The sequence below is a fragment of the Amblyraja radiata genome, chromosome 19, assembly GCF_010909765.2.
Source record: "Amblyraja radiata isolate CabotCenter1 chromosome 19, sAmbRad1.1.pri, whole genome shotgun sequence".
Taxonomy (NCBI): Eukaryota; Metazoa; Chordata; class Chondrichthyes; order Rajiformes; family Rajidae; genus Amblyraja; species Amblyraja radiata.
Window position 1 is genome coordinate 2,629,895 of NC_045974.1, and position 19,228 is coordinate 2,649,122.

Consider the following 19,228-nt stretch of genomic DNA (forward strand, 5'->3'; position numbering starts at 1 on the left):
GAAACGTCACCTATCCATGTTCTCCACAGATGCTGCCTGATCCGCTGAGTTACTCCAGCACTTTGTCTCCTTTTGTGTATTAAGCAGCACTTTCAGTTCCTTGTTGCTAACTAGTTCTATGTGACCTTGTGTTCTCATTTTCTCTTTCTCACCCACTCCCTCCACACAATTTACAGAAACCAATTAACCTACAAACCCGCACGTCTTTGGGCTGGGCGAGGAAACCGGAACACCCGGAGGAAACCCACGTGGTCACAGGGAGAAGGTGTAAACTCCACACAGACAGCACCATTATGGCTGGCCCAGTGGCGCAGCGGTAGAGTTGCTGCTGCCTTTAGAGGCCCAGGCTCGATCCTGACTACGGGTGCTGCCTGTACGGAGATTGCAAGTTCTCCCCTGTGACTGCGTGGGTTTTCTCCGGGTGCTTTGGTTTCCTATTGCACTCCGAAGACGTCCAGGTTTGTAGATTAATTGGCTTTGGTTAAAAAAAAATTGTAAATTGGTCCTAGTGTGTAGGACAGTGCTAGTGCTAGGATCGCCGGTAGGCACGGACACAGTGGGCCGAAGGGCCTGTTTTCACACTGCATGGCTAAAGTCTAAAGCACCCGAGGTCAGAAACAAACCGGGTTTCTGGCACTGCGAGGCAACGATTCTACCCGCTGCGCACTCTGCCGCCCTTAATAGGAGCAAATTCAATGCTTTTTCTGGCATCCCTGTGCCTGCAATGTTTGTGACATCTTTCAGCTATAAGGTACGCACCAAACTAATATAATGGGCTTAATGTTCCCAGCACTATTATTGTAACCATAGAAACATAGAAAATAGGTGCAGGAGTAGACCATTCGGCCCTTCGAGCCAGCACCACCATTCATTTCTTCTGAGTGGATTGTCACCTTGTCGTGGTGGAGAAGCTTGTGTGGTCCTGAGATCCTGAGAGCGATGCCGTCTGGAGCTACGCTCCTGGTAGGGCCACCCATGGCGGTAAGGTCGAGGGGGGAGGTCTCTGACAAAGAGCCAATCCAACCAAGACCTCAACGGTGGAACAGGCGGAGGACGATGGCTGACCTTAGTGGAGCGTCACAACGGCTGGGAAGGCGGATGAAGGCTGCAGTAGAAAAGGGTCTCTGGTCGTCTTGGACTCCATGCCACTGGATCCTGACCCAGATCTGTCAAGGACCGTGTCTGTGCACCAGTCTCCCCACGTTAAACAAAGTCACGCACAGGCCTCCTCCATGACAGGACAGTCATACTCGCTTCGGGTGACCTCCGATGATGGTGATCATCCTAAATCAGTTCCCCGTTCCTGCTTTCTCGCCATATCCCTTGATTCCATTATCCCTAAGAGCTAAATCTAACTATCTTTTGAATGCATCCAGTGAATCAGCCTCCACTGCCTTCTGTGGCAGAGAATTCCACAGATTCACAACTCTCTGGCTGAAAAAGTTTTTCCTCATCTCAGTCTGTCCCTCTTTCACGACCTAATTCACGATCTTTTTTACTCGTGGACATTTTTCATCAGGCTAGAAAAACGCCCCGACCTACTTGATGCCACGAGTACCTACGACTAGCATCACGACCTGCTACGACCCACCTACGACCTCCTACGACCTCATTACTGTCATATGATGAAAGATTGAAAAGACTAGGCTTGTATTCACTGGAGTTTAGAAGGATGAGGGGGTAGGATCTTATAGAAACATATACAATTATAAAAGGACTGGACAAGCTAAATGCAGGAAAAATGTTCCCAATGTTGGGCGAGTCCAGAACCAGGGGCCACAGTCTTAGAATAAAGGGGCGGCCATTTAAGACTGAGGTGAGAAAAAACTTTTTCACCCAGAGAGTTGTGAATTTATGGAATTCCCTGCCACAGAGGGCAGTGGAGGCCAAGTCACTGGATGGATTTAAGAGAGAGTTAGATAGAGCTCTCGGGGCTAGTGGAGTCAAGGGATATGGGGAGAAGGCAGGCATGGGTTATTGATAGGGGACGATCAGCCATGATCACTATGAATGGCGGTGCTGGCTCGAAGGGCCGAATGGCCTCCTCCTGCACCTATTTTCTATGTTTCTATGTTTCTATGTGACGACCATGCTGCGAGAATGAGTCAAGGGCAAACTCGGCAGAGGTGGTGAATTAGGTGGTGAAGGTGGGACAGGCCCTTAAACAGCACACCCCTTATTCTTACACACATCATGGAATGGAACCAGCCACCCACGTAGAACTCCAGGTAAGGTCACATTTACTACACACTGGCTCCAATGCTTGGAAAATTATCCCTTGCTGAGCAAACGTGGAAAAACAAATTCTAAGTGCTTATCAGAAACTAACCCCATCCATTATAATTTCAAGTTGCATTTTAATTACTGAAGCAGTTTGCACTTCTGAATCTGAAGTGAAGTTATGTCAACTCAGCAGATCAGACAGCACCTCTGGAGAAAAGGAATAGGTGACATTTCGGGCCGGCCCCTCCCAAAACATCACCTACCCCTTCTCTCCAGAGATGCTGCCTGTCCCGCTGAGTTACATTGTACATCAGTCTATGAAAGTAAGCAAAGGTACACAAAAAAGCTGGAGAAACTCAGCGGGTGCAGCAGCATCTATGGAGCGAAGGAAAAAGGCAACGTTTCGGGCCGAAATCCTGAAGGAAATAGGCAACGTTTCGGGCCGAAACCCTTCTGGGTTTCGGCCCGAAACGTTGCCTATTTCCTTCGTTCCATAGATGCTGCTGCACCCGCTGAGTTTCTCCAGCACTTTTGTCTATCTTCCATTTTCCAGCATCTGCAGTTCCTTCTTAAACACAATGAAAGTAAGCATGCAGGTAGTGAAGAAAGCGAATGGCATGTTGGCCTTTATAACAAGAGGAATCGAATATAGGAGCAAAGAGGTCCTTCTGCAGTTGTACAGAGCCCTAGTGAGACCACATCTGGAGTAATGTGTGCAGTTTTGGTCCCCAAATTTGAGGAAGGACATTCTTGCTATTGAGGGAGTGCAGCGTAGGTTTACAAGGTTAATTCCCGGGATGTCGGGACTGTCGTATGCTGAGAGAATGGAGCAGCTGGGCTTGTACACTCTGGAGTTTAGAAGGATGAGAGGGTATCTCATTGAAACATATAAGATTGTTAAGGGTTTGGACACGATAGAAGCAGGAAACATGTTCCCGATGTTGGGGGAGTCCAGAATCAGGGGACACAGTTTAAGAATAAGGAGTAAGCCATTTAGAACGGAGACGAGGAAACACTTTTTCTCACAGAGAGTGGTGAGTCTGTGGAATTCTCTGCCTCAGAGGGCAGTGGAGGCCGGTTCTCTGGATGCTTTCAAGAGAGAGCTAGATAGGGCTCTTAAAAGTAGCGGAGTCAGGGGATATGGGGAGAAGGCAGTAACGGGGTACTGATTGGGGATGATTAGCCATGATCACATTGAATGGCGGTGCTGGCTCGAAGGGCCGAATGGCCTACTCCTGCACCTATTGTCTATTGTCTATTGTTACTCCAGCTTATTGTGTCTATCTTCGGTTTAAACCAGAATCTGCAGTTCCTTCCTACACATGAAGTCATTTTCTTCAGGTTAACTGTTAGTAAATAAATGTAACTGCAAGCAGAGAGCAGGAGCTAGATTGATGATATAATTTATAAAAGAGCTGATTAACTTTATTTCGTCATCAGTTTTGCAGCCGAGATGTTTATTTTTGTTCAGACATGTTAGTGTTAGTGATCAATATCCTTGCAGGAATTCAGCATCAGATATAACAATAGCCAATTGCTAAATAAATCTCCCACCACATTATTCACCCTCGCCCTCAGTAATAGGTTGTTGTTACATTATGTTTAGTTTAGAGATACAGCGCGGGAACAGGCCATTCGGCCCACCGAGTCCGTGCCGACCAGCGATCCCCACACACTAACACTATCCTACACACACTAGTGACAATTTACACTTATACCAAGCCAATTAGCCTACAGGCCAGTACGTCTTTGGGAGTGTGGGAGGAAACCGGGGCACCTGGAGAAAACCCACGCGGTCACGGGAAGAACGTACAAACTCCGTACAGACAGCACCCGTAGTCAGGATCGAACCCGGGTCTCTGGTGCTGTGAGGCAGCAACACTACCCGCTGCTCCACCGTGCCACACATAAATGGGAACAACACATTCTTTAATTGATTGACTGAGAGATATAGCATGGAAGCAGGCCCTTCGGCCCACCGTGTCCATGCTGACTATCGATCACTCATTCATACACTTGTTCTACCGTATCCCGTTTTCTCATCCACTCTCTCTACACACAAGGGGCAATTTTACAGGGGGTTACTTAACCTACAACCCTGCACATCTTTGCGATGTGGGAGGCCATAAGTTCATAAGGGATAGGAGTAGAATTGGGCCATTCAGCCCCTCAAGTCTACTCCGCCATTCAATCATGGCTGATCTACCTCTCTCTCCTAACCCCATTCTCCTGCCTTCTCCACATAACCTCTGACACCCGTACTAATCAAGAATTTATCTATCTCTGCCTTAAAAAATACCCAATGATTTGGCCTCCACAGCCATCTGTGGCAAAGAATTCCACAGATTCACCACCCTCTGACTAAAGGAAACCGGTTCGCACCCGGTAGAACATGCAAACTCCACACAGACAGCACCCGAGGTCAGGATCGTACCCGGGTCTTTGGTACTGTGATCCAGCGGCTCTACCTGCTGTGCCGCCCAGCGCATTCCCATAGATGGCAGAGAAATAGACCTTCGCCCCATTAACCTGCCTTGGATTTGAACACAAGGCCCAGGGGGGAAGAATGATCTGAAATGGTATTAAATTCCCCGTGAAATGACTTCCAGGGCAAGCTGCAGTAGTTGGAATGAATTATTTAATTGATATACAAATTAGAATAAAGAATCGATATTGCACACAAATTTATTTCCTTTAATATATTAAAATTAATGAAGCTTATCTTCATTTCCCTTTAATGGATTTCTTTCAAGCTCTGAGTTGACTCAATAATGAGTAAGGGAACATGATAATTACTTCATCATTGGTTTGCCTTCTGCTTAGCACTTTGTTCACAAGTGGTTTGAGTTGGTTTTGTTTTAATCAGTAGCCTCTGTCAATAAATCTCCTGATGTTATTCCTCCAGGAGGCGTTGCATGTAAAAGGCAGCCAGCATCGTCAAAGACCCAGCCCACGCTCTCTTTTCCCACCTGCCGTCGAGAAGAAGGTGCAGGAGCCTGAAAACCGCGACCACCATGCAGATTAACCCTTATTGATCCAGCCCAGTTATAAACTCCACTGCGCACATATGCATGCCACCCATTACATGGTATTACAGTACTACACGGCACCACATGGTACTGCATTAACAAGGTCAGCAAGCTGTCAGAAGCCACGCCGGAGCTGGGTACGAATGGCTGGCAGTTAGGATCACTTATGGAATAAAGACTAATCTTTCACTATGTATGTTGTCGTGGATCATTCACAAACATGGTGTCAGAAGTGGGGTACCAACCCACGCCTCCAAAGGAGACAGTTCAAGAACAGCTTCTTCCCAAACAACCTCAGATAATCCTTGACTGGACTTTGCTGGCTTTACCTTGCACTAAACATTATTCCCTTATCATGTATCTGTACACTGTAAATGGATCGATTGTAATCATGCATTGTCTTTCCACTGACTGGTTAGCACGCAACAAAGGCTTTTCACAGCACCTAGGTACACGTGACAATAAACTAAACTGAACCACTAGGTTCTTTGAACAGTACACAACACTAACCTCTGCAACTATGAACTTCTATGGACTGTCTCTGATTGTTAAAGGACTATAGGGTTTTTTTCTGTACTAGTATTATGTTTATTAATGTATTGAATATGTGTTTATTATATATTATCTGTGTGTATTGCATTTTATAGGCCTGTTGTGCTGTTACAGGTAGGAATCACATTGTTCCATGGTCCGTATAATTGACCCTTGACTTTGATCGTAAATCTTATTATGACCGGAATACACTAAACGTTATTCCCTTATCATGCATCTATACACTGTAAATGGCTCGATTGTAATCAAGTATTGTCTTTCTGCTGACTGGCTAGCATGCAACAAATGCTTTTCACTGTACCTCCGTACACGTGACAATAAACTAAACTGAACTGAACTGAGAATGTAGTGCGATTTTTATTGTTCTTTGTTCATTGGATAAAAGCATCATTGGCGAGGCCAGGTTATTTTTATTCATCGCATTTTGCTCTTTTGAAGAAATGATAGCTGCCTTTATGAGCAAAGCGATCTTTCTAGTGAAGAATTACTCTTGCAATGTTCTTAAAGAGGACTCTGCGAGATTTGATCGGTTCAAGATGAAGGATTCTTTCCTTTTGTTATAGGAAAGATATTGTCAAGCTTGAAAGGGTTCAGAAAAGATTTACGGGGATGTTGCCCAGATGCACAGAGATGCACAGAGTCTCTTGCCCATAGTGGGGGAATCGAGGACCAGAGGACACAGGTTTAAGGTGAAGGGGAAAAGATTTAATAGGAACCTGAGGGGTAACTTTTTCACACAAAGGGTGGTGGGTGTATGGAACAAGCTGCCAGAGGAGGTAGTTGAGGCAGGGACTATCGTAACATTTAAGAAGCAGTTAGACAGGTATTTAAGAAGGAACTGCAGATGCTGGAAAATCGAAGGTAGACAAAAATGCTGGAGAAATTCAGTGGGTGCAGCAGAATCTATGGAGCGAAGGGATAGGCAACGTTTTGGGCCGAAACCCTTCTTCAGGCAGGTACATGGATACGACAGGTTTGGAGGGATATGGACCATACGCAGGCAGGTGGGACTAGCGTAGCTGGGCCATGCTGGCCGGTGTGGGCAAGTTGGACACACTGTTTCCACACTGTATCACTCTATGAGTCTATGATTCTATGATTCACAATGCATTTGCCAGACAGGCTGGTGGGGGATTGGGAGGGTCCAGAGTAGAGGTTCCCATGAGCTATACGTGGTCTATCAGAGATAGACAAATTCTTGATTAGAACGGGTGTCAAGGGTTATGGGGAGAAGGCAGGAAAATGGGATTAGGAGGCAGAGATCAGCCATGATTGAATGGCGGAGTGGACTAGATGGGCCGAATGGCCTATTTCTGCTCCTATAACTTGTGAACGATGTTATCTTTGGAGAAACAGGCAGAAGACAAAGTTTACTGCACAAAGAGTTGTACTGGAAAGCATGACATATATTCAGGAAACAAGAGATACCATCTGGACTGATATACAACGGGAGGAGAATGAAGTTTTCGTGAGTTAGAATTGGAATTAAAAGCCTTTTTCTTTACGTCCATTGCCCGCAAACTCGATGTAATTAAAGCATTAAATCATGTCTTAAAGCCTTGAAAATATTCACTAACGACTCTGCCCAGGTGTCCTGTTGATGTCCCTGGGATTTTGACGTGCGGTAAGCTGTGAAGACCAAAGTCAAGAGTATCCTCTCGAAGTCGGCGGGCTTGAGCTGCCCTTGGTGCTCGGACAGTTTGTGAGTTAGTCTCCGGATGTCAGAAATATTCTTGGGGATGATGGTGTTGACCAAGACGTTGAACTTCTTTCCTGCCCTCATCGACATGAGTTCCTTGTCCTTCAGCGAGCACCTGAAGTTGTCCTCAAAGTTCAAGCCATCCCACAGAAACTGGAAGTATTAAACAGAGAGATAGACTGTGAATGATCAGGTTCAGGAATAGTTCCTTCCCCACAGCCATCAGGTTGGCTCGGACAAAACTCTGAACATTAATAGCCCATTATCTGTTATTTGCACTTTATCAGTTTATTTATTCATGTGTGTATATATTTATATAATGGTATATGGACACACTGATCTGTTTTGTAGTCAATGCCTACTATGTTCTGTTGTGCTGAAGCAAATTGGATTAACTTTGTATTCTACAACTTCAGGTTACATGCCCCCCCTTTCCTGCCCTCTCTCCTTCCCCTTCAAGGAGGACTCTCTCTAACTTCTGAACTTCTCTCTAACGCTGCCCAGTCCATCATCGGCTCTGACCTCCCTACCATCGAGGGGATCTATCACAGTCGCTGCCTCAAAAAGGCTGGCAATATCATCAAGGACCCACACCATCCTGGCCACTCACTCACCTCCCCGCTACCTTCAGGTAGAAGGTACAGGAGCCTGAAGACTGCAACGACCAGGTTCAGGAATAGCTACTTCCCCACAGCCATCAGGCTATTAAACCTGGCTCGGACAAAACTATGAACATTAATAACCCATTATCTGTTATTTGAACTTTATCAGTTTATTTATTCATGTGTGTATATATTTATATAATGGTATATGGACACACTGATCTGTTTTGTAGTCAATGCCTACTATGTTCTGTTGTGCTGAAGCAAAGCAAGAATTTCATTGTTCTATCAAGGACACATGACAATAAACTCTCTTGAATCTTGAATCTTGAACACGTGGTTACAACTGTGGAGGAAGGCACTGCTGATGCCGGTTTACCCCAAACAGACACAAAATGCTGCAGTAAAACTCAGCGGGACAGGCAGCATCTCTGGAGAGAAGGAACGGGTGACGTTTCGGGTCGAAGGCTGAAGTCTGAGTCTGAAGAAGGGTCTCGACCTGAAACGTCACCCATTCCTTCTCTCCAGAGATGCTGCCTGTCCCGCTGAGTTTTACTCCAGCATTTTGTGTCTATCTTTGGTTACAATAACTGGCCCAGAGTACTTTGAAACTCACAAACAGTAACCATTTGCTCAGATTTGCGTTGCAAACTCTAAACTGTTACTCTTACAGGCAAAGTTAGAATCTGTAAGGGCACAATGGCGCAGCGGTAGAGTTACTGCCTCACGGCAACAGAGACCCAGGTTCGATCCTGACTACGGATGCTGTCTTTACGGAGTTTGCACGCTCTCCCCGTGTCTGCGTGGGTTTCCTCCAGGTGCTCATGTCTCCTCTCACACCCCAAAGATGTGCAGGTTTGTAGATTAATTGGTTCCAGTCATTTGTCTCTAGTGTCTAGGATAGAACGAGTGTATGGACGGCATGGACTCGATGGGCTGAAGGGTCTGTTTCCATACTGCATCACTAAACTAAACTAAACTAAACTAAACAAAACTAAACTAAATTTTGAGCAAAACACAAAGTGACGGAGTAACCCAGCAGGTCAGGCAGCATCTGTGGAAGGAATGACAATAGACAATAGGTGGAGGAGTAGGCCATTCGGCCCTTCGAGCCAGCACCGCCATTCAATATGATCATGGCTGATCATCCAACTCAGTATCCTGTACCTGCCTTCTCTCCATACCTCCTGATCCCTTTAGCCACAAGGGCCACATCTAACTCCCTCTTAAATATAGCCAATTAACTGGCCTCAACTACCTTCTGTGGCAGAGAATTCCACTGATTCACCACTCTCTGTGTGAAAAATGTTTTTCTCATCTCGGTCCTAAAAGATTTCCCCCTTATCCTTAAACTGTGACCCCTTGTTCTGGACTTCCCCAACATCGGGAACAATCTTCCTGCATCTAGCCTGTCCAATCCCTTAAGAATTTTGTAAGTTTCTATAAGATCCCCCCTCAATCTTCTAAATTCTAGCGAGTACAAGCCGAGTCTATCCAGTCTTTCTTCATATGAAAGTCCTGCCATCCCAGGAATCAGTCTGGTGAACCTTCTCTGTATTCCCTCTATGGCAAGAATGTCTTTCCTCAGATTTGGAGACCAAAACTGTACGCAATACGCCAGGTGTGGTCTCATCAAGACCCTGTACAACTGCAGTAGAACCTCCCTGCTCCTACACTCAAATCCTTTTGCTCTGAATTGGAGACAATTGGAGAGTGTGTTGGCGAGGCAGTCACACCATAATGATGGAGGGTGCAAGCTAGTCATTGTAGAGTGGTTATCGAGAGAACTCTAAGCACCAAGGAGGATTATTATGGCTTCTGTAATTCATGGGGAGTCAAGCAAGGAAGGCAATTACCACCCAAATTATTGCTTGACAGCATTTCACCGAGTAACACTTACATAAAGGTTTACATCATGGCATGGGCGACGGAAATGTAGACGTTACAGGAGCTGGAGATTTGGTCTAGGTTGGCCTGGACCTACCTGATCTCCCAGTTGCCAAACACTTTAGCTACCCTTCCCATTCCCACACTGGCCTATCAGTCCTGGGCCTCCTCCATTGTCAGAGTGAGGCCATATGATATGCATATTGGAGGAACAGCACCTCATGTTTCGCTTGTAGACAAAAATACTGGAGAAACTCAGCGGGTGAGGCAGCATCTATGGAGCGAAGGAATAGGTAGCGTTTCGGGTCGAGACCCTTCTTCAGACATACTTCGCTTGGGCAGCTTAAACCCCAGCGGTATGAGTATTGATTTCTCTAACTTCAAGTAACTCCGGCATTCCCTCTCTCTCTATCCCTCCCCCACCAAAGTCGCACCAGCTTCTCGTTCTCATCTAGCAAACAACTAACAATGGCCTGTTTAATTTCTCATCGTTACTTTGTTGCATATCTTTCATTCATTTGTTCTATATCTCTCCTTTCCCTTTCCCCTGACTCTCAGTCTGAAGAAGGGTCTCCACCCGAAACGTCACCTATTCCTTCTCTCCAGAGATGCTGCTTGTCTGTCCCGCTGAGTTACTCCAGCATTTTGTGTCTACCTTGGAGAATTCTACGTTGATACGGCCAGGTTGTGAGGTAGCCAAGCAGAGGACGAGGTGCTGCTGTTTACAAGGCATTCACTGGAGGCCACGATGTGGGAGGTGCAGCACTGCCCCACTACTCCACTAGAGGGGATGAGAGATCTCTTGAAGAGAATTTCTCCACTTTCAATGAGTTTACTCCGCAAGGTTTAGACAATAGACAATAATTGCAGGAGTAGGTCCATTCAGCCCTTCGAGCCAGCACCGCCATTCAATGTGATCATGGCTGATCATCCCCAATCAGTACCCCGTTCCTGCCTTCTCCCCATATCCCCTGACTCCGCTATCTTTAAGAGCTCTATCTAGCTCTCTCTTGAAAGCATCTAGAGAACCTGCCTCCACAGGCAGAGAATTCCACAGACTCACCACTCTCTGTGAGAAAAAGTGTTTCCTCGTCTCCGTTCTAAATGGTTTACTCCTTATTCTTAAACTGTGTGTGGCCCCTGGTTCTGGACTCCCCCAACACCAGGAACATGTTTCCTGCCTCTAGCGTGTCCAAACCCTTAAAAATCTTTAGAGATTTAGAAATTAAACCTTGTTCCTCTACACCTTCTTCAAGCGACAAGCATGAAAATACTAAGTTTGCCCGGTGTAGATCAAAATAGCAATCATTTGGTGGACTTTATTTGAGTTTAGTTTAGAGATACAGCACGGAAAGAGGCCCTTCGGCCCACCGAGTCCACGCCGACCAGCAATCACCCCACACATTATCGCTATCCTACACACACTAGGGACAATTTACATTTATACCAAGCCAATTAACCTACAAACCCGTACGTTTTTGGAGTGTGGGAGGAAACCGGAGCACCCGGAGGAAACCCACACAGGTCACAGGGAGAACGTGCAAACTCCACACAGACAGCACCCGTAGTCAGGACCGAACCCGGGTCTCTGCCACTGTGAGGCAGCAACTCTACCGCTGCGCCACCACTGTGCCACCCTTGTGTCTGTATATATTTTGGGTGTTGGGTTGTAACAGAATGCCACAGCATTGCTGCTTATTCTGGTCTATTTGCCCATCATCTGGTCTACCTTGAGCTTTTATTGCTCGAGAACTCCCTTGGACATTTGCCTGGCATTGACGAAATTGGTTGTTATTCTGTAGTTATGCTCGTCACAACGCTGGGGCTGGTGAGGATTTAATTCCTGGTTTAAACGCACTCTGGTGAATACAAACAGCTTTTCCCAGTAAAGGCAGCTAGTTGGCTGTTTCCTTTTGCAACTGGACGGGGTTTGTAATTGTTGGTTGTTATTGTCGCTCTGCAAGATAACATACTGGTCCAATATTAGTTGGCACAGCGCTCTGTACAGCACAGCAGAGGTCTAGTGAAGAATGTGCATCAATATGTGGACTTGGAACTGTCTGTTCATGAGCATTCAGGGCATTGTTTACGACCAGAACAAAGCATTGTGAAATGTTCCAGCTACCCAAAGAGCTCTGCCCAGAATTCAGCCAAAGCGGTTATTTGTGTCAAGTTACATATCAAAAGCACAATTGTTATGTGCTGAATTACTTTAAAAAATGGGCGGCACAGTGGGTAGAGCCACCACCTCACAGCGCCGGAGAACCAGGTTCCATCCTGACCTCGGATGCTGTGTGTGTGTGTGTGTGTGTGTGTGTGTGTGTGTGTGTGTGTGTGTGTGTGTGTGTGTGTGTGTGTGTGTGTGTGTGTGTGTGTGTGTGTGTGTGTGCGTGCGTGCGTGCGTGCGTGCGTGCGTGCGTGCGTGCGTGTGTGTGTGTGTGTGCGTGTGTGTGTGTGTGTGTGTGTGTGTGTGTGTGTGTGTGTGCGTGTGTGCGCCTGTGTGCGCGTGTGTGCGCGTGTGTGCGCGTGTGTGCGCGTGTGTGCACGTGTGTGCGCGTGTGTGCACGTGTGTGCGTGTGTGTGCGTGTGTATTTGTGTGTGGAGTTTGCACGGAGTTGCTGGAATAACTCTCTGCCTCAGGCACATTGATAGGTAACGTCACCTAATGATGTTCTCCACAGATAATGCCTGACCTGCTGAGTTACTCCAGCATTCATTGTGTGTCTATTTTTTGAATAACATAGAACTATTGTGAACGGGTGATCGATGGTCGGCGTGGACTCGGTGGCTGAAGGGCCTGTTTCAATCAATCAATGCAATCAGTAACGGTCTCGCCCCGAAACGTCACCCATTCATTCTCTCCAGAGATGCTGCCTGTCCCACTGAGTTACTCCAGCATTTTGTGTCTTCTAGGGGCAATTTACAGAAGCCAATTAACCTACAAACCCGGAGGAAACCCGCCCGCTCGCAGGGAGAACGTGCAAACTCCACACACACAGACAGCACCGGAGGTCAGGATCAAACTCGGGTCTCCGGCGCTGCAAGGCGGAGGTAACTGCTTGCGTTGGGGAGCTTTGATTGCAGAGTGCTTTAATTAATACAGACTTGGTTTCTGCTCAATTGAATTGTGAGCATTCAGCAATATCTTAAAAACATGCGAAGCGGTGCGGGAGAAAGAGAGATAGAGAGATAGAGAGTGAGAGGGAGAGAGAGAAACCTCGTAAAGCAGCTCCACATCTTTCGTTGACCTCTGGAACACCGGATTAACGGGAATGTCGGAATCTAGATCTCTTTTTAACCTCTGTGCAGACGGGAAGAGAACTAGAAGAAGGGAAAGGAAAAGGGAAATGTTATTGAGGATAAAATAAGTACAAAATCAAACACATTGATCCTCTATCAACAGCAACAATGAAAGGAAGACACGAGGAATTGCAGATGAGTAACTCAGCTGGCCAGGCGGCATCTGAGGAAGGGTCCCGATCTGAAACGTCACCTATCCATGTTCTCCACAGACGCTGCCTGACCCGCTGAGTTATGGTGCAGCAGCATCTATTGAGCTAAGGAAATAGGCAACGTTTCAGGCCGAAATCCTTCTGGAAATAGGCAACGTTGCCTATTTCCTTAGCTCCATAGATGCTGCCTGACCCGCTGAGTTACTCCAGCACTCTGTGAAACGTCACCTATCCACGTTCTCCACAGTTGCTGCCTGACCTGCTGAGTTACTGCAGCACTCTGTGTTATTTTTGACTATTATATTTAATAGTTTCCTTTGAAAGACAAAGCTCATTGTAAAATGCAGAATTCGGGCCAATGTGAGGGGACTTTGCCAACACGGGAGAGAGGAAGGAACAGCCAGAATTGTCCCTGGAATATTAAATTAACATAAGACCTCCAAGTTGCGGTAGTGGCCAATAGTATCTGGCTGTGATACAACTTAGCAAAAGTGAGCCACTTGAACGTAAACCAAGACGGGAGCAGTGGTGCAATGCAACGAGAGTCAGAACACATAACATGGCAACATTTCAACACAGGGACAGGCCCTTCGGCCCACTTGATGCCAAATAAACTAATCTCATGCTAAACTTGTACAACCAGGAGCGGAAAAGACTGCAGAAAGTTGTGACCACTGCCCAGTCCATCACCGGCAAAGATCCTATAGTGGAGCAAGGTAGACCACTCCTGTTAAATGCAATGGGCTGACGTGTAGTACACAACGGAGCGGAACGTGGGCCTTTTTTTCATCCATTTCCGTAACCCGACCCGACCCGACCCGACCCGCAGTGTAATCAACGTTGCGGGGGAACAGTTTGTGTTAATAAATTATAATTCTGAAAATGAGGAGAAGATTTTTACCAAAGAACTTTTATTTTTACGAGGATGTTTCCGTAACCGGCTTCCGTCTCCGCGCTAGTATCTTTGCTCCGCTACGGGATCTTTGGTGCGGAGACGGAAGCCGGTTACGGAAATGGGGCAGAAAATGACCCATGACCATACTACGTCTTTTTCATCGAGTGGACTATCTTGCTCGCTGTAGGGTCTTTGGTCACCGGCTCTGACCTCCCCACCATCGAAGGGATCTATGCAGTTGCTGCCTCAAAAAGGCAGCCAACATCATCAAAGACCCACACCATCCTGGCCACACACTCATCTCTCTATTGCCATCGGGAAGAAGGTACAGGAGCCTGAAAACTGTAACGTCCAGGTTCAGGAACAGCTTCTTCCCTACAGCCATCAGGCTATTAAACACAACAACAAATAAGCTCTGAACTACAACAGATTATTATTATTATTGCACTATATTTGTTCATTTATTGAGTATGTGTGCATGTGTGTACACACAGTGAACTTTCATCTCCTGTTCTGTATTATGTTTACATATTCTGTTGTGCTGCAGCAAGCAAGAATTTCATTGTCCTATCTGGAACACATGAAAATAAAACACTCTTGACTAATCTAGTTAAATTAAACTAATCTCCTCTGCCTGCCTCCTCTGATCCATATCCCTCCATTCCCTGCCTATCCACGTGCATTCCTAAAAGCCTCTAAAACACCACTATCGTATCTGCCTCCACCACCACCTCTGGCAGCGCCCTCTGTGTGAAAAAACCTACCCCACACATCACCTTTAAGCTTTGCCCCTCTCACCTTTACAGCTGTGCCCTCTAGTCTTTGACACTCCCACCCTGGGGAAAAAGTACTACCCTATCTACGCCTCTCATGATGTTATTTACTTTATCACGTCTCCTCTCAGCCTCTGGCGATCCAGAGAAAATAGTCCAAGTACAACCTCTCCTTATAGCTGATATCCTCACAGCGATTTCCCCGACAACCATCAGGCTCTTGAACAACGTTCAAGAAGGAACTGCAGATGCTGGAAAACCGAAGGTAGACAAAAATGCTGGGGGAACTCAGCGGGTGCTGCAGCATCTATGGAGCGAAGGAAATAGGCAACGTTTCGGCCCGAAACCCGGAAGGAAATAGGCAACGTTTCGGCCCGAAACCCGGAAGGAAATAGGCAACGTTTCGGCCCGAAACCCGGAAGGGTTTCGGCCCGAAACGTTGCCTATTTCCTTCGCTCCATAGATGCTGCAGCACCCGCTGAGTTTCTCCAGCGTTTTTGTCTACCTTAGGCTCTTGAACACTACACAACATTAACCAAACTGTGAACTAGTTACATAGGAACATAGAAAATAGGTGCAGGATTAGGCCATTCGGCCCTTTGAGCCAGCCCCGCCATTTAATGTGATCATGGCTGATCATCCATTTATGCAAATTACAAACCTGCACGTCCAGGACAAGGGGTCGCAGCTTAAGGATAAGGGGGAAATCCTTTAAGACCGAGATGAGAAAAACATTTTTCACACGGAGAGTGGTGAATCTCTGGAACTCTCTGCCACAGAGGGTAGTTGAGGCCAGTTAATTGTCTATATTTAAGAGGGAGTTAGATGTGGCCCTTGTGGCTAAAGGGATCAGGGGGTATGGAGAGAAGGCAGGTACAGGATACTGAGTTGGATGATCAGCCATGATCATATTGAATGGCGGTGCAGGCTCGAAGGGCCGAATGGCCTACTGCTGCACCTATTTTCTATGTTTCTATGTATGTCTTTGGAGAGTGGGAGGAAACCGGGGCACCCGGAGAAAACCCACGCGGTCACGGGGAGAGAGTAGAAGCTCCGTACAGCCAAGCAGGGATCATAGTCGAGATGGAACCCGGGACTCTGGCGCTGTGAGGCTGCAACTCTACCGCTGCGCCACCATGCGGCCCAAAGCTTCTCAACTTTTCCAAAGCCCCCACACCCCTCCCGAGATGGGGGCGACCAGAACTGCGGGCAAGGCAATAGACAATAGACAATAGGTGCAGGAGTAGGCCATTCGGCCCTTCGAGCCAGCACCGCCATTCAATGTGATCATGGCTGATCATCCCCAATCAGTACCCCGTTCCTGCCTTCTCCCCATATCCCCTGACTCCGCTATCTTTAAGAGCCCTATCTAGCTCTCTCCTGAAAGCATCCAGAGAACCGGCCTCCACTGCCCTCTGAGGCAGAGAATTCCACAGACTCACCACTCTCTGTGAGAAAAAGTATTTCCTCGTCTCCGTTCTAAATGGCTTGCTCCTTATTCTTAAACTGTGGCCCCTGGTTCTGCTCTCCCCCAACATCGGGAACATGTTTCCTGCCTCTAGCGTGTCCAAGCCCTTAACAATCTTATATGTTTCAATGAGATCCCCTCTCATCTTTCTAAACTCCAGAGTGTACAAGCCCAGCTGCTCCATTCTCTCAGCATATGACAGTCCCGCCATCCCGGGAATTAACCTTGTAAACCTACGCTGCACTCCCTCAAGAGCAAGAATGTCCTTCCTCAAATTACGGGATCAAAACTGCACACAATACTCCAGGTGTGGTCTCACTAGGGCTCTGTACAACTGCAGAAGGACCTCTTTGCACCTATATTCAATTCCTCTTGTTATAAAGGCCAACATGCCATTCGCTTTCTTCACTGCCTGCTGTACCTGCATGCTTACATTCATAGACTGGTGAACAAGGACCCCCAGATCCCGTTGTACTTGCCCTTTTCCCAACTTGACGCCATTTAGTAGGCTCCTGATCTCATCATTTCTTTTCTCCCCTCGCTGCAGTTGGGTGCTACAGCAGGCCTGACACAGCGCTCACAGAAACCATTATCCCACAGCCAACAATATCATTTTGTTAAAGGGAAAATATTTCCTTCCACACAGGGCCAGGATCTGGAGCAGAGATCGCTTGCCAGAGTTACGATGAAATGTGGCTATTGCTTTCCACACTTTGCTCACCTGTCAGACTATATCCATGACTGCATTGCGTTTGAATGACGTTTTCTTGGATGACATTGAGCGAGACCCAAATATAATCCATGGATTGATGTCAGGGAAAGATGCTTGAGCAACCTATTGGCATTCATCTAGAAATACCAACTGCAGACTGGGGAAATGGATCCAGGCTCTAAGCGAGGGACAATGCGCTGACAAACACTGGCGTTCTCACCAATGAATATATCTTATGGTCTTATATAGGTGTATAAAATCACCAGAGGAATAAGTAAGTAAGTAAGTAAGTTTATTGGGCAAGTAGTCACATACAAGGAATTTGCCTTGGTGCTCCACCCACAAGTAACAACATGTCAGTTACGAATGACTCAGAAAACACTAAACATTAAAAATAATAAAACATTATTAGATCAGGTAGACGCAGGGAGCCCAGAGCAGGGGAATCGAGGACCGGAGGACACAGGTTTAAGGTGAATGGGGAAAGATTTCATAGGAACCCGAGGGGCAACATTTTTACACAGGGGGTGGTGGGTGTCTGGTACGAGCTGCCGGAGGAGGTAGTTGTGGCAGGGACTATCGCAACGTTTAAGAAACAGGTTATATGGATAGAACATGTATCCTGGAGTCCAGACCCAGGGGCCACAGTTTAAGAATAAGAGGTAAGCCATTTAGAACGGAGATGAGGAAACACTTTTTCTCACAGAGAGTTGTGAGTCTGTGGGATTCTCTGCCTCAGAGGGCAGTGGAGGCAGGTTCTCTGGATGCTTTCAAGAGAGAGCTAGATAGAGCTCTTAAAGATGGCGGAGTCAGGGGATATGGAGAGAAGGCAGGAACGGGGTACTGATTGGGGATGATCAGCCATGATCACGTTGAAAAGTGGTGCTGGCTCAAAGGGCCGAATGGCCTACTCCTGCACCTATTGTCTATTGTCTATTGGGAGAGATTGGAATTGCATTGAGATTGAGATTGGACAGCATTGATCTGAAGAATGTAAGGGTGTAAATTAAATTGGGGTCAAATGCAGGCAGGTGGGACTAGTATAGATGGGGTAGTGTGGACAGGTTGGGCCGAGCGGCCTGTTCCCACGGTAGTATGACTATGACTCTATGAATAGATGGCACTATAAGTTTGATTCAGTTAATTTCAATGAATGTATTATTGTGAGGTTGTTATGAGGTTAAACATAATGAATAGCCTTCTTGGAGGTAATGTTGCGTGTAACCTCTGTCAACCTCTGACACACCAGATAAATCAATACAAGTCTGTTCCACCTCCTCCTCTAGCTTAAGTCCAGGCAGCATTTTGGTCAAATCTTCTGCAGCCTCTCCAAAGCCTCCACACCCTAAACCTTGCTCCCCTCACCTTTAAATTTAGTTTAGAGATACAGCGCAGAAACAGGCCCTTCGGCCCACCGGGTCTGCGCCGACCAGCGATCCCCGCACATTAACTCCATCCTACACCCACTAGGGCCAATTTACCATTTACATTTACCAAGCCAATTAACCTACAAACCTGCACGTCTTTGGAGTGAGGGAGGAAACCGTAGATCTCGGAGAAAACCCACGCGGGTCACGTGGAGAATTCCGTACAGACAGCACCCGTAGTCGGGATCGAACCCGGGTCTCCGGCGCTGCATTCGCTGTAAGGCAGCAACTCTACCGCTGCGCCACCATGACAGCCCAAACCTATGCCCTCTCCACAGTGCCATGTCCACCCTGGGAGAAAGGTTCTGACTGTCGACCCTAGCGACACCTCTCATCATTTTGTTTTTAATGGGAGTAAGAGCATGGTAGAGAGGGGAGGTCTCTGGGATGGTCAGCGCTAACGTTGGAGAGACCAGACCGCTTAGTCAAGCGTCCTCGGAATTGTTTACACACGTCCTTAGTCCATTAAACTGGACAGATGATGAGGAGGAGGAGAAGGTGGAGTAACT

General features: G+C 46.9%; 1 protein-coding gene and 1 long non-coding RNA gene across 2 annotated transcripts in view; one reads left to right on the forward strand and one right to left on the reverse strand.

Moving 5' to 3' along the window:
* LOC116983688 lies at window positions 1–19,209 on the forward strand. Its single transcript, XR_004414786.1, has 3 exons — window positions 1–113; window positions 19,081–19,084; window positions 19,198–19,209. It is a non-coding gene; the product is annotated as an uncharacterized LOC116983688 (long non-coding RNA).
* Window positions 7,182–19,228, reverse strand: part of fam180a (family with sequence similarity 180 member A) — a 27,868-nt gene continuing 15,821 nt past the window's right edge. The window contains exons 2-3 of the mRNA XM_033037453.1: window positions 13,210–13,313; window positions 7,182–7,656 (exon numbers count right to left, since the gene is read on the reverse strand). Coding sequence (XP_032893344.1) covers window positions 7,336–7,656; window positions 13,210–13,313 — 425 coding nt within the window. The 3' untranslated portion in view covers window positions 7,182–7,335. The remainder of the gene's footprint in view (window positions 7,657–13,209; window positions 13,314–19,228) is intronic.